The sequence below is a fragment of the Falco biarmicus genome, chromosome 7 (assembly GCF_023638135.1).
Source record: "Falco biarmicus isolate bFalBia1 chromosome 7, bFalBia1.pri, whole genome shotgun sequence".
NCBI classification, from domain to species: Eukaryota; Metazoa; Chordata; class Aves; order Falconiformes; family Falconidae; genus Falco; species Falco biarmicus.
The window spans coordinates 30,961,943-30,975,847 of record NC_079294.1 but is presented as its reverse complement, the minus strand read 5'-3'; the positions used below and the strand labels follow the sequence as shown (position 1 = coordinate 30,975,847).

The following is a 13,905-nucleotide window of genomic DNA, read 5'->3' as shown; positions in this document are numbered from 1 at the left end:
TCTCTCCATATATATAACATGTATATATTGATTTATATGTCCAAACATATCAGATATGCTGCTGTGGTAGATTGGGTCAGTTATTTCGTGACTGCTGGGATTTTACAGGTGACTGGCTGTGCTAGTTGCCTCGGGGGCAGATACTGAGATGCAATTCCTGCCCTCTGCTGCCTGCACCACACCAGTGCCTGAGATACTTTTGAGTCATGACCTGACAAAGTCTGGGTTAATAAGAATCAGGGGGGATCAAGAGAGTAGCATTGCATAGATTACATAGTACTTCAGCAAAATCCAGAGCACAGTGTGCTGGAATAAAAAACAGAAATAGTTTAGATATCAATAAATAAAACATAGAAATCTGAGTTGGCTGAAAAAATGACACAATTTATCTTTTGCTATTTCCATTTCTGACATCTAGAGGAAAACCCAGTGCCAGAAACATCAGGGAAGAGACTGAGCAAGGAGGGATTCAAATTGAACTTCTGACTCTGAAAGGCATTTTTAATCAGTTGGGTTCCAGGGTCCTGGCTTATATAAATGTAGGAATGCTATTCACCTCTTTTGCAAAAATAAAAAAATTAAAAATAAAAAAAAGCCCATAATAAAAACACCCTAAAGGGTTGTAATAAAAACCCAAATACATTCAAAACAACAGAGATGGTTAAAAAAAATGAAAAGAATTTTATTGTCAGGAAATTGATTCCAGGGAAATACACATTTTTCTTGTCAGGTAAAGGTTGGTTTTGGTTGAACCTTCTGTCAGAAAAATTACAGTGAGATAATCTGTGTTGGTGGGGGTAGGAAGTAATTTTTTTTTATATGTCTGAGTCGTCTTTGTACATCTCTCAAACTCTCGTTCACCTTTTATTCTGCAGTGGGGCTATATAGCCCTTTCAGCAGCCTTTCCCTAGGGCTGAACACTGCCCTGTGGCATGGAAATCCCAGTTCAGTGACAAAGCAAAATGTAGAAGTAACCAAAAGCTTGAGGTAATGTGATCTCTTTCTTGAGGAGCTCTGAGAAACACTAGGTCATCCGCAAAAGGGAGAGGTATGATGAGAACCCTCAGTTCTCACTGCCCTCAGATGTTTATTATTATGAATTTCATTTCAGGTTATGGTCATTCTCTCTAGTCCACTGCACTTCAGTTCCTCACACGGAGCGAGTGTACACATTGTGAGTGCAAGTCCCTGTACAGTGTGAACAATCTTTTGTCGTTGCCATTTCTAATGCTTTCTTGCTATATTTCTGTGTTGCAGATGTGGATGAATGCGCTTCAGATTCTCACCAGTGTAACCCCACCCAGATCTGCATAAATACGGAGGGGGGGTATACCTGTTCCTGCACTGAAGGCTACTGGCTGTTAGAAGGCCAGTGTTTAGGTAAAAACCTCGTGCAATATGGTATTGTAGCATCTGTGTTTGTGTACCTGTAAACAGTTGAAATTATGTCACTGACCATCTTTGTCAAGGACACGGTTAAACCTTCAGCCATGTGGAAACCGCCTTTCATCTTTGTTAAGTGCCAATGGTATGCTTGGCAGAGAGACTCCCTTGAACAAAAATGTAGATGTAAATGCCACATGACTAGCGTCCATGTAACACATGGTATTTTCATGTTCCCATTCTGAAGGATTCCCTTTCATATACGAGTGATCATAAGGATGTATACAAAAAGATTTATTCCCACACAGACCTGTCCTTTCCACACTATGACAATGGGGACCTGAAGGGACCAGAACTTGATACCAAGAAAGAGGCCAGTAAGTCCCTAGATTCAACCAACCCTTTTGCTTGAGGGTGAGAAAAAAATTACCTCTGAACTGGGTGCTGTTTCAGTAGCTTCCAAGCAGTTTTATTTCAGTTTTACTATTTTCCTTGCAGCAATGTCCTATTCATCCTTTCGGCTCAGCCCAGTTGAAAAAAGCATCCCTCAACAAACAGCACAGGAAAACCTTCCAGCTCTCCTCTCCTCCAGCCCATTCCCCTCAGTTGAATTGCCCATGGGATGATGAAGTAGATGTTAATTTTAGATACACAGATAGGACTTAGGAGATAGGATACAACTTTTTGTTTAAAGTTTTCTCATTATTATTTTTTTCCCCTCGGCTCAGTCTGTTTGCCTGCCAGCTCTGCAGAGCTGGACTGTTCTGACACAACACCTCGGCTGGAAGGAGAATGGGCTTTCCCTGCCCATTCATCCCTGGAGCTTCTTCAGTTATTTTCCAGCTTTCTCCTCCCAGATACCAATTCCAGTGAAGGACTGACTCATGGCTGCTTTCCTAACTACTGTGAACAGCTGCTGTGCAACTCACCTGGCAGGGACAGAGCTGAGCCTCATCCAAGCTGGGGTCTATGCAGCCATAGCTGCTTTGGGGAGTCACTGTCTTGTTGTTCCCCTGGGATATAGTCTCCAAGCCCCTTGCTCCTTAATCACTGATAATTCCTCTTCTCTGGGAAAAAATAGATTGTGCTGCGGGTTGGACAGGAGTACTTGACAGGATGGAGATGAGGGAGGGCGGGAAGGGGATTCTGCTCTGAATCACCTGTTTTGTTACCCATTTACTTCTCCCAGTTACAGCCCGAACGAAAGGGTTGTGTGCAGCATTCAGGATTTGGACATGGATCTGAAGTACTTTACTGCTTGATGGATATACCAGAGAACCGAAATGGTTGCATTGCTGAATTGATTTGAGTATCTGCTTATGCTATTTAAAATAGGCAATAACATCCCAGTGTGGCCCACTTTAAGTAATCATGGGGTGGATTGTTACAAGGCAATGCAAAGAGCTAAAAGCAAATTATATTGGGAGTTGCTATATTTTTCCCGAAGTGTCAAAAAAGTCTCAATTTTCCATACTTTCTGCTGGCCTTGGAGAAGTGATTTTTGCTGGCATAAAGCAGTAAAAGACCATTTACTGTAATCAGTGGGTTGGGTTGGGTTTTAGAGACAGGCTTTTTTGGTGCACTGTTAGTAAACCACACTTGCAAAAAGCTACACTTCTATCATCTGTTGCAATTATCCCACTAAAGTTTATACAGGAGGAGCCAGTAGAGCAGTATCCACACGACCCACCCACAAGAAGCAGCCCTGCAAAAGCCACAGCATGTATTTTAAAGTAATGTATTGTTTCAGTGAAATGAGGTATTCATTTACTTAAAACCTATGTCATTTTTGCAGGATTTGGGCCAAGCCTACTGCTGGTGTACATACCATAGCTGGCCCTGGCCTTTAGGTTATCTTGCTATCTGACTGGAAATAACGCACTTGGTTTTCTACTGCACAAACTTAACTTCAAAGCTTTGAGAGTAGCCATTTTAAAAATCTCCATAAATCAAAAGCCAGTTGATACCAAAGGAAATGTAAAGCCTCAGAAATTCTCCAACTCTTTCATTCCAGTTCTTAGTCCAGGGGCAAAATTCTAGCACTTACCATCATATGTATCTTAGAGCATTTTCTTTGTAACAGTCAGTTGCATGTATTGCTAATGCTGCAATTCAGCCCAAACCATTATTTTGGCATTACATTTATTGTTTGCATATTTTAGAGTATAACTTGTCCGTCAAAAATTGATCTAAAAAGTCAATGTAACTATTCAGAAAAAAGTCTTTAAAGAATATCCTCTCTAAAAGATGTATTTAGTAGCAAATACTTAATGCTTTTCTAGTGAGTAGCTTTGGTATATGTGGAGGCAAAAAAGGTTTCTATCTTGATTCTGACAAAACTTTGCCACAACATTGGCTGTGCTTGTGCTGACAGACTGTGCCAGGTGTCAGGTGTGCTTCAAGGTAGCTGCTTAAAGGGACTGACTCTGGGCTTCCTGACGACGTCACATTACACCGAAAATTACAGCAATGACAGTCAGTTCATAGGAGGTACTGATAGATGTCAGTTGTGGATAAAAATGCATTACTACATTCTTCATGGTAAAGGTGTATTTTATCTATAACTCTGGGCCTGAATGCCTGAAAGTTTGGCTGTTATATCCATAACCACTATGCTGTGTTATTGGTACCATTTACTTAGTGTGTTTGCTGCTTTGCATCATCATGTGAAAATGCAGACCACTCTACTTTTCATCTTTCCCATCTATAGATATAGATGAATGTCGCTACGGCTACTGCCAGCAGCTGTGTGCCAATGTGCCTGGTTCCTACTCCTGTACGTGCAACCCAGGCTTTACCCTTAATGATGATGGAAGATCATGCCAAGGTACTGTGTGCGGTAAACCACGACTGAAATCTTTGGTCCCAACCCAGCAACACCCTTAAAACTTGCTTAGTTTTTAGAATACAAGTAACCTTCTCAACATTGCTTTTGAAAATGTTCATATCTGGTTTGTCAACCTGAGATATTTTTGTAGTTTCACAGTATCTCAGAGGGGTACGGGTGCAACATCACCGATGTATCAGAAGAAATATGCACACAGGCCCAAGACCCCTAAAATACAGAGTTGCTCAATTCACTGAAATAACCAAGAGTTTAGGCACTGAATTTACTTTCAAAATCTGAGGCTGCGTGACCCACCTGAGACCGGAAAACTCTGTCAGATCAGTAAATTAGATCTGACTGTCCCAAATTCCAGACTAGAATCCTGAGCATTAGACCACCTTTTGCTGTGATGCGCTACTTCAATCGGAGCCAGCACAACCTCTTGTAAAGCCTCTCCTTAGCTAAACAGGGAGCATCTTTACACATGCTGAAGGAAAGTCAGTGCTAATGATGGCCAGAAGCTGCTATTGTCCTAAAAGGAAAAAAAATTAAAATTGGTTTTGTCTTAGCCCTAGGTAACCATGAGGACCATTCCTCATTGCATTATCGTCCTCAAGAAAACCCTGCTGCATTTTGTCTCAGGTCTGTTCAATGGTTTTTAAATTGCAGGATAAAGACAGAAGCATTTGTAATAAATATTTCATCCCCATCTTCTGTGTTATTTTTTTGATTGAAGACATTCCCAAAATGCTTTGTTTCCACACATGTTGTGTTTCCAACATGCTATTTCCAGGCACCAGCCTGAATCCCAATAAACGATACTGACTTGGTTATATGTTTTCAGAACAATTCATTCTGACTGTACAGCTAATCTCTTTGAATTGCTTTACTGTAGTGAATTGAAAATAGGGTTTGGGGAGAAGCCACTGATGCATTGGTTCTTGGTTTCCCATAGATGTGAACGAATGTACAAGCGAAAACCCTTGCACTCAGACCTGCGTCAATACCTACGGCTCTTTTCTCTGCCGCTGTGAACCTGGCTATGAACTGGAAGCTGATGGAGTTAACTGCAGTGGTAACTGTCTTTAATTATTTATTGTTTCAGTTTCTTTAATTCTATTAAGTTTTCTTTTTCCAATGTATTGTTTTGTACATGCTTTTTAAAAAGTTTTTTGCCTTGGTACATGGTTAGCAGCAGGATAGCAACTCATATGACCTTACAGTTAAAGCACATAGCAAATAACCAGAAAAGCACAATGGAGGAGGGCTGCCATCTTTAAAAATGGTTTTAAAGAAATAAGCTAATTATTACAAAGCTCCAAGATAACAGCAAAACGTTAGAAAATGCTTTGTAATGCTGAACAGGAAGCTTTATTAGAGCAAGTAAAGTAGGGATAGTCCTAGAACATTCTTCCACGATTAAAGAAATACTTTGTCTGTTGAATGCATATATTCCTCTTGCTCTTATTACTGCACACTTCTGCCTGAAACCTTCCTCAGTTTCCCCTGTATGGCTCTGGCTACACTTCAGAAACAGTATGGTTTCTTAGTACAGATACTGCTAATCTGTTCAGCACATAGCAGAAGAAACTGTGCTTATGTCACTATACTTTTTCCTCTCTTGTTTTTGTTTTTATTTTATTGCTTTATTTTAATTGAAGGCAAAACTTATTTCTGTGCTTAATGTTCCCACAGCCTGATAAAATTAGAGAATCCAGCCAATATTTCTTGGAAGGAAAAATGCACTGGAAAATACTTGTTTTTTAATTTACAGTAAACAGATGTAATATGCTGTTTCTGAGGGGGAAGATGTTATATGCAGTATGTGTATAGATTAGTGTTTCCAAAGCTGTTTTTCCCTGCAAAGCTCCTTGTTATAAGGGAAGGAACAAAGACTCAAATCTCTAAAGGGTCTTTCACTTTTAACATTTTGAGCTGCAACACCTGCCTTAAGTTTTCTGCTTTCTGATGGAGTTTCTGCTTCTAAGTTAGACTCCTGCACCCTTCTATGCGCTCCTGAGCTAGCTTGAGGCCCGAACCAGTTAAGTTCAATGCAATGCCATATAAACATTGCCAGGACAAAATGGTGATAGAAGAGGTGGTACTTGAGCCTTATTCATGTCTGAGAGTTAAGCCAGCAAAAGGGACTTTCCACCACCCAGTTTTAGAGCAGAAAACCTTTTCTTGAGAATTCTGTGCAAGAAAATGCTTGTCAAAGCTGATCAGATTTCTCTGGATGAGCTTCTTTCACTTCACAAGTGATCGCTGGACATCACTGAGGCTTGCAAGGGGGGAATGGCTGCTTAGGAGGACACTCCTATGAGACACCCAGGACTCAGATGTACTTCAACAGCCCATGGTCTAGCAGCCGGCTTACCTTGAAGATGGGAGGCATCCCTATCCCAATTCAAGGAGAGAGGCAGAGATTTCAACCTGCCTTTCCCAACATAGGCATTATTTTTTAATCACAGAGATCTTGCATATGCATTAGGTGTGCTGTGAAATACCTACCATTTGGTCCTCTGCAGGTAGTCAGCAGAATGCCAGAAGTGTTCAGGAACAGCAAAGGTGTGTGTGTCCTGTGTGGGGTGAGCAGCAGAAATGTAGGACCCTCCGGGCTTTAAGTCCCTCCAGCACCTGACAGCAGCTGAGCACAGGTTATATGAATCTGATGTGCTGGAGGTCTGGGCTAGGACACCTAGAGGGTGTGGGTGATATCTCAGTCCCTTTATGGAGTCAGGCCCCAGTCCGTGTTTTACCAGGAAGGTGTTTTTTTCAGCGAACTTGCTAGGGGAAGTCACACAGTAACAGGACTGTGTAGGTGTAGGGTTCCTTTCATCTCCTTTTTGATAATGTGGTTGCAGCCATAAAGCCACTTGGACATATTTGGACTTCAAATACTTTCCAATCCATCTGCACAAAACATCAGAAGTAGATAAATGGACTAAGCCCAATTTAGAAGAAAGGGAAATTCAGTCTGAAGAGTAAAAGTGATTTGCCTGGGAGAGTCAACATGTCAGAGCTGGGAATAAGAACTTGGGAGTTCCTGGCTGGGGCTCTGGCCTTTGTTTCTTTCTTCCCCAGAACAGGGGAAATAAGGAAATGATTAACTGCAGCCTCCCTCAGTCTAGCGCCTTTGCATGTGTTTTCCCCTCAGTCAGCGATGCCTCCTTGTGCAGCTCTGAAGTTCGTCTTTCTCGCTCGAGCACAGATCTGCAGAATACAATGACTGTTCAATTCATGAGTGCAAGGGGAAAAGAGCACAGTTTCTGTTTTCAATCAGAGATTTGACAGACTGCTTAGCTTCCTGGGTATCTGGGAGATGGCTGGGCCTTCCAGTAGGTCTGACACAAGCTGGGATGAGCTCTGTAGTCTTGCTGGAATGCCTTGGAAGTAACTGGTTAGAGGCTAAGAAACATAAAATAGCCAGGGCTGGCTGCAGGAGTTCTGCTGGGACTCATGTGGCCCTGGGAACGGGAAGTTTGCTCTCCAGAAAAAAAGAAAAAAAAGGAACGAACACCACCCTGGCAAGTCTCTCCTTTCAAATTACAGTTGCAGCTTTGTTGTTGGAGTAGCTCTATCTCTGATGTAAAACAGAACTGAAAACAGCCAACTAGTGACAGGTATTCAAAAAGAAAAATAAATAAATAAAAGTCACACGTTGTGTTCAGCAGCAGCTTTGGTTTCCCTAGGAGAAAAATGTTTAACCAACAGCTTGTTGTATAGCATTTTGCCAGGTTTCTGCAGAGCTCTAGGGAGCTGGGGGGTGTCAGCCTCCAGCTGGGGTGATGGGCACATAGCCTGGATGGCCACCTGCCTGTGGGACTGCTCTTTTGACTGTAAAGCCAAAGACACTAAACTTTGTTTTACCACTGCAGACATGGACGAATGCAGCTTCTCAGAGTTCCTCTGCCAGCACGAATGTGTGAATGCACCTGGTTCTTACTACTGTATCTGTCCTTCAGGCTATAACTTGCTTGACGATAGCAGAAGCTGCCAAGGTAAGAACATTCTTGCACTGATTAAAACCTGAGGGGACCAGAAAATAGGTCCTGTGTCTGGAAAGAGGTTTTCAGTTGAGATGCTTGGTGTTGGCATTGCACAGTGAAATACTCATAGGGGCCAATTATGGAATTCTGGTAAGAATGTCATCACGTGAATAATCCCACTGAGGTGAATTGGTATGTTGATATGAAAATAAGACTTTACTCACTAGGAAACACTACACAGGAAAGCCCTCAGATGCTCTCCTCTCTGCTGCACATCTCTTCAGTTTTCCCATTCTCTAAGGTCAGAGAGCTTGAGCAGCCAATGTCTTTTCTATTTTTGCAGCACTTAGCAGATGGGAGCACTCCAATAAGCAGAAATTAACAGAGTAAAAATTGATCTTAAAAGAGGGACCAGTTATCAAAAAGCCACTTCTCATGGTGCAAGACTGTTATGAATTTTGGGGCAATTCCTTAAGATGGAAACCAGTTTGCAAGGGTGATACCTTACACATATTTCCCTGCTTTAGCCTTTCTCTTGTTTCTTGTGTTTTAGATATCAACGAATGTGAAACCAGAAACTTCACCTGCACTTCACAGCAAACGTGTTTCAATATCCCAGGAGAATACAAATGTTTAGACCCAGTAAGATGCGAGGATCCTTATATCCAGATTAATGAGAAGTAAGTAACCTACCCAGGGCCATAAAAGTGAATTGTATCTGTGTGAAGTGTATCTAGAGTGAACCAAATACGCTGCATTTTTACGATGCAGCCGTGGACTGTGTCTAGAGAGCTATACATACATGCTGTTGCTACATTTATCATTGGTAAGCTTTATGAAATAATAAATTGCAATTCCTTACCAGGTCATCAGGTGGGATGTGATATAATGTGGTACGATATGATGATATGATACTCAGATGTGTGGGAAGTTAGACTGGAAAAACACTTTTATCAGTGAGTAAAGAAAACAGCAAAGTTTGTAATGTAATAAGAGACATTTACTTACATTACTAACTGAGTTTCACGTATGCTCAAATGCAGCCTGTTTATTAGTATAAGTATTTCCTGTAAATATTAATTAGCTTATGTCTGGGAAGTACTTTAAAATATTAGATGACAGTTATAGCAGGATACAAGTAGTTTCCTACTGCTTAAAGGTTAAAAGAGCTGAAAAATCCACAGACTGATTTGCCTTGTCCAGAAAGTGGATATGTCTGGATAGGGCTGTTGGCACTGTTACTGTCTAAATTTGGAATTACGTGAGAAAGCAAAAAAAAATAAATCCCACATTTGTAAAAATTGCCTGATTCTTTTACATTTTTGTAGGTATTTGCCTAGGGCTCAAGATATTTCATCTCCAGACAGATCTATATATATTGCAGCCCAATGGTATTTCATTCATAGTGTTTGCACTAAACCCAATTACTTGGGATTGCTTGGTAGCCTAATGTATTTTATAGAAAGGCAAGAGATGAAGAATCAGCTTCTTTCCATTATAATTTATTCATATCTTTACAATCCTTTTGGAATTAGGGCAGCTGAGGAGTGAACACATTCTGTTCTTCCAGTTCTGGGTTTACCTACCTTCAGAGGTAGCAGTCTTAAACTGGAATTTGAATATCTGAAGCCTCTGCATGTAAATTCCCCAGAGCCCAACTACAGAGTCCTTGCAGATCAGCTTGTGCCAGAACTCTTGATCTCTGTGTTTGGTGGCTTTGGCTTTGGCAGTCTAGATGTGACTGCATTCAATTTGTGGCATATGTCTAGAAGTGGTCAATATAAAAGCCAAGTGAATTCCTTGCAATTGTGTTTTCTGTGGAAGGAATTGGGTGTTTGCAATGCCAGGAGCCTTTTTATGGGGGGCATGCCAGATGAACTGTCTGAAATTGGTGTCAGTAGTGGAGATTATAGAAAAAACTGGCAAAAAGACCCAAGTCTTTTCCAGTAAATGCCCCAACATGGCTTTTCTAAAGGGACATCCTGCCTCACAACTTTATTAGAGTTCTCCGAAGAAATGAGCAGCATGTGGCTAGGGCACATGGGCTGAAGCGGTCTGTTTGGGTATTCAAAGGCTTCTGAAAAGAACCTCAAATAAGGTTATTATGGAAATTAAGCAGCCTTAAGTAAGAGAGAAGTCCCTGGTACAGAGGAATAAAAGGTTGAAAGATAAAAAAGAAATATAGTATTGAATTGTCAGCTTTCACAGTGAAGGTCTGCAGAGGTATGAGCTGGACCTACTTTGTCCAATGTATTTGTAAGCAATGTGGGAAAAAGGAAAAAACATGAGATGGACAAAGTCTGCAACAGTGTCTGAAGACAGTAGAGAAAAGGGTGGGTAGAAAAGAATGGCAGAAGGAGCTTCAATGAGTGTGCAATAAAAATGACAGGTGAAACTCAGTGTAGTGAAATGTAAGGTAAAAAGACAATCCCAAAATCACAATTAAATAAAGAGCACTGATCTGATCATAATCCGTCCAAACTGAGATTTGAGGGTTGTTACGGATAGTTCCATGATCTGCAGTACTCACTAGGGCTCAGAAAAGCAATCTGAATTTGAGGTGTTAATAGGTAGAGAATATCATTAGAGCACACACCATATCTTCAGTGCTGTGCAGCTCCTTCACCTCCTCTCAAAAGACATATAACTGGACAAAGGTTCAAAAAGAGCAATGAGGATGGTCAAAACTATGGAACAGCTGTCTTGTGAAAAACAATTAAGTTAGGACTCTTCAGCCATTAACAGGGTCAAATATGAAACCCTGAGCTGCAGAGGTTGACTGGCCTCTCTCCTTTCATTGGAATGCTGGGAGCATCAAAGTCAGCAAGGGGCAGTGCAGAGAGAGGTGAAGGGGGCTGCAGAACTCCCGGCTGCAGGGGACTGTGGATGCCAAACATTCATGTAGGTGTAAGGGGAAGCTGGACATGGATAAGAAATGCATTAAGGCATTTGTGTGATGAATACACAGAAGACATCTTTGTTTCAAGAGTTTCCCGAGTCATACCACTGGGGGCTGTTGATGGAAGTTTCATCCACTGGGCTTGCTATCCTGCTCTTCCTTAGGGTTCTGCATCTGATGCTAGAGCTTTGGTTTGGTCCGGGATGTCTCAGTGTATGTTTTCATGTAGTATATAAAAGGCTGTTAAACAAAGAATACAACATTTATGTGCATCAGCAGTGAAATTTAACATTAATTTGGGGACAGTTCAGTCTAAATTGCTACCAGAACAAACATGTACTGGTTATTCTACACCTGCAGAGCTGCTTTAAAGGAAGTACAGGTTTTCAAGGGATCTAAGGAGACAAAGGATGCCAAGACATTTTGGCTTAGAAGACAAGAAAAAGAAGGCAGGGATATAGGTAGGCCAGAATATCAATATAGAGAATACTAAAAGGGAGAAAATTCATTAAAAGTTTCATTACAAGTTTTATTGAGTCTTTTAGCTAGTAGACAACATTGTTTGTTTGTTTATTTATGCAGCTGTATTTGCATATAAAGAATCAGATATTACAGCAATTTGTAACCCCTGATGACAATCCTATCTCTGACAATTAGCCGCTGCATGTGTCCAGCTGAAAATGCCGGTTGCAGAGATCAGCCATTCACCATCTTGTACAGAGTGATGGATATGGTGTCCGGGCGGTCTGTGCCCTCTGACATATTTCAGATGCAAGCAACAACTCGCTACCCTGGAGCGTACTACATCTTCCAAATCAAATCAGGGAATGAGGGCAGGGAATTCTACATGCGGGTAAGTCTGGTGCTCACTGAGAGAAAACACAGAGTATCTTCTCATTAGCTGAATATTCTTCTGGTAGCAGAACTCAGGTTTTTATTAATATCATTTAAACCTTCAGTATAAGGCATTTTGACATGTAGACATGCAGAGCAGTGTGCTGATCTGCAGGGGCTGCTGGCTTTTTCAGGAAGGTAACCTACCCAAAGCAAACATGCTTGTTTTATGACACTTAAGGTTCAGGCAAGTCCAGGGCTGTTCCCATGTCTAAGAATAGCCCAGGTCTCCCACACTTTTTTTATTTGATGGGCAATCAGTAATTGTCACTAAAAGAGTCAACGTTTCTTGTTTGTTTTATTAAGGCCTTCCTTGGAAATTGAAAAACCTGAAAACCAAAAAAATTAGTAAAAACCCCCAACCCTTTATCCCAAGAAATTACTTTCTGGGTTCTTTGTTTTCATTTATTATGTATTTTTTTCACTGAGAACACACATTTTATGCAGACGCTGTTAGAGGAAACACAACTACTGTTTTTTTAATCTGAATTTTCCTCAGAAGACATCTCTGTTCCCCAATCTTTGCTGCATCTCTGACATGCAGGGGTAATGGGAAGTCTCTGCACAGAATGAGGCACAGCTACCAGGGATGGTGACATTCACAAGGCTGATTTTTAGGCCTAGGCAAAACCTGACTTTGATATTCGCACTGAGTTATGTTCAGCGGCTATTGACGGTTCCCATACCTCACAGAAACTGGTAGTGTGATAGACTCCAGTACACATTTCTCACAAAAGCCTCAGATTCTCACTGTAAAAAAAGGAAAATGTTTCAAAATCCTGAAGTGAGAAGTGGTCCCAGAATGATCATTTACATCTCACAAGAGCTTTCCTGTTGCAAAGTCATTACTGATCCCACTGACCTTTCCTTATCATCTGGATCAATACACCAGATGCTAAGGCTCCAGCAACCAGCATTGCTCAAATCTGCTAGTTTTGTTTTATTTATTTATCACACACCCATTCATTTGTCACCTAAAATGACCTAAAATGCTTGCACAAGCTGTCCGTTCCCCTCTGCCAGCAGCAGCACCCATCCCACTGCAGGCTGGCAGCTAGCTGGTGGTGCCTACTCAGTACTTTGGGAAGAACGAGAGCAGCAGCAAGAAGGCAAGGCAAGGCAAGGCCAGGCAAGCAAGGGGCACTGGGGAGAAGCAGGATCCCAGGATGCAGCTCCCCGGGGGCTGAGGCACTAGGGCCTAGGGCCCAGCCAGGGCAGCCCGCCCAGCTCCTCCTTCCAGCTTGGTCAGGCTTCTCTGATCGGAGATAACACAAATGCTTGGTTTCGTGGTAAAACACGTCCTGGTTTGTGTACGTAAGTTTCTGCTGGAAAACAAATTACGCTTGTTTTTAACGTCAGAAGCTCTGATTTTTAAATTCTCATAATCTACTGTTCTGGCCAGATACTTCAAAGGTCTGCTTCCACTTACTAAAACACAGATTTTCTGAAGTGCCTTTGCATATTCAAAGGTCTCTTCAGAGGTTAAGGTTCTGTGACGTTAACATATGCAATTAGACAACAAACCCTGATCCTGTTCACATAGGAACATCTGTTCTCCAGGCTCTGCTAACATAACCCCTTCTTGGTGTTCACTGCTTCAGAGTAAGTGTCCCTCATCAAACAAAATAAATCTCACACCAAAAAAAAAGTGTCACTACTTGTTTATACCCTAAATCCATGTTTTCATCTTTTTCCCTTTGGACAATAGCAAATTTCTATGTTCAATAGCTCTTTTTGTGTGCAGGGCTTGCAAAGGCTTTGCAAACTGTAGAAGGTGATAGTTCATACAAAACATGGAAATGGAGTCCAATGCTGAAATGAAGCTCTCTCTCCCCTGAATTGCAGTGGTTTGAAACAATGCAACAGTAAACAGTTACTTCAGCTGCTTGCAGACCATAGTGAGACAATAGTTT

General features: G+C 41.5%; 1 protein-coding gene across 4 annotated transcripts in view; it reads left to right on the top strand.

Moving 5' to 3' along the window:
- Positions 1 to 13,905, top strand: part of FBLN5 (fibulin 5) — a 55,775-nt gene that overhangs the window by 40,688 nt on the left and 1,182 nt on the right. For all 4 annotated transcript variants that reach the window (XM_056346296.1, XM_056346295.1, XM_056346298.1 and 1 more), the window contains 6 exons: positions 1,258 to 1,380; positions 4,094 to 4,210; positions 5,166 to 5,285; positions 8,089 to 8,211; positions 8,753 to 8,879; positions 11,756 to 11,951. In XM_056346296.1, the coding sequence (XP_056202271.1) occupies positions 1,258 to 1,380; positions 4,094 to 4,210; positions 5,166 to 5,285; positions 8,089 to 8,211; positions 8,753 to 8,879; positions 11,756 to 11,951 (806 nt within the window). The remainder of the gene's footprint in view (positions 1 to 1,257; positions 1,381 to 4,093; positions 4,211 to 5,165; positions 5,286 to 8,088; positions 8,212 to 8,752; positions 8,880 to 11,755; positions 11,952 to 13,905) is intronic.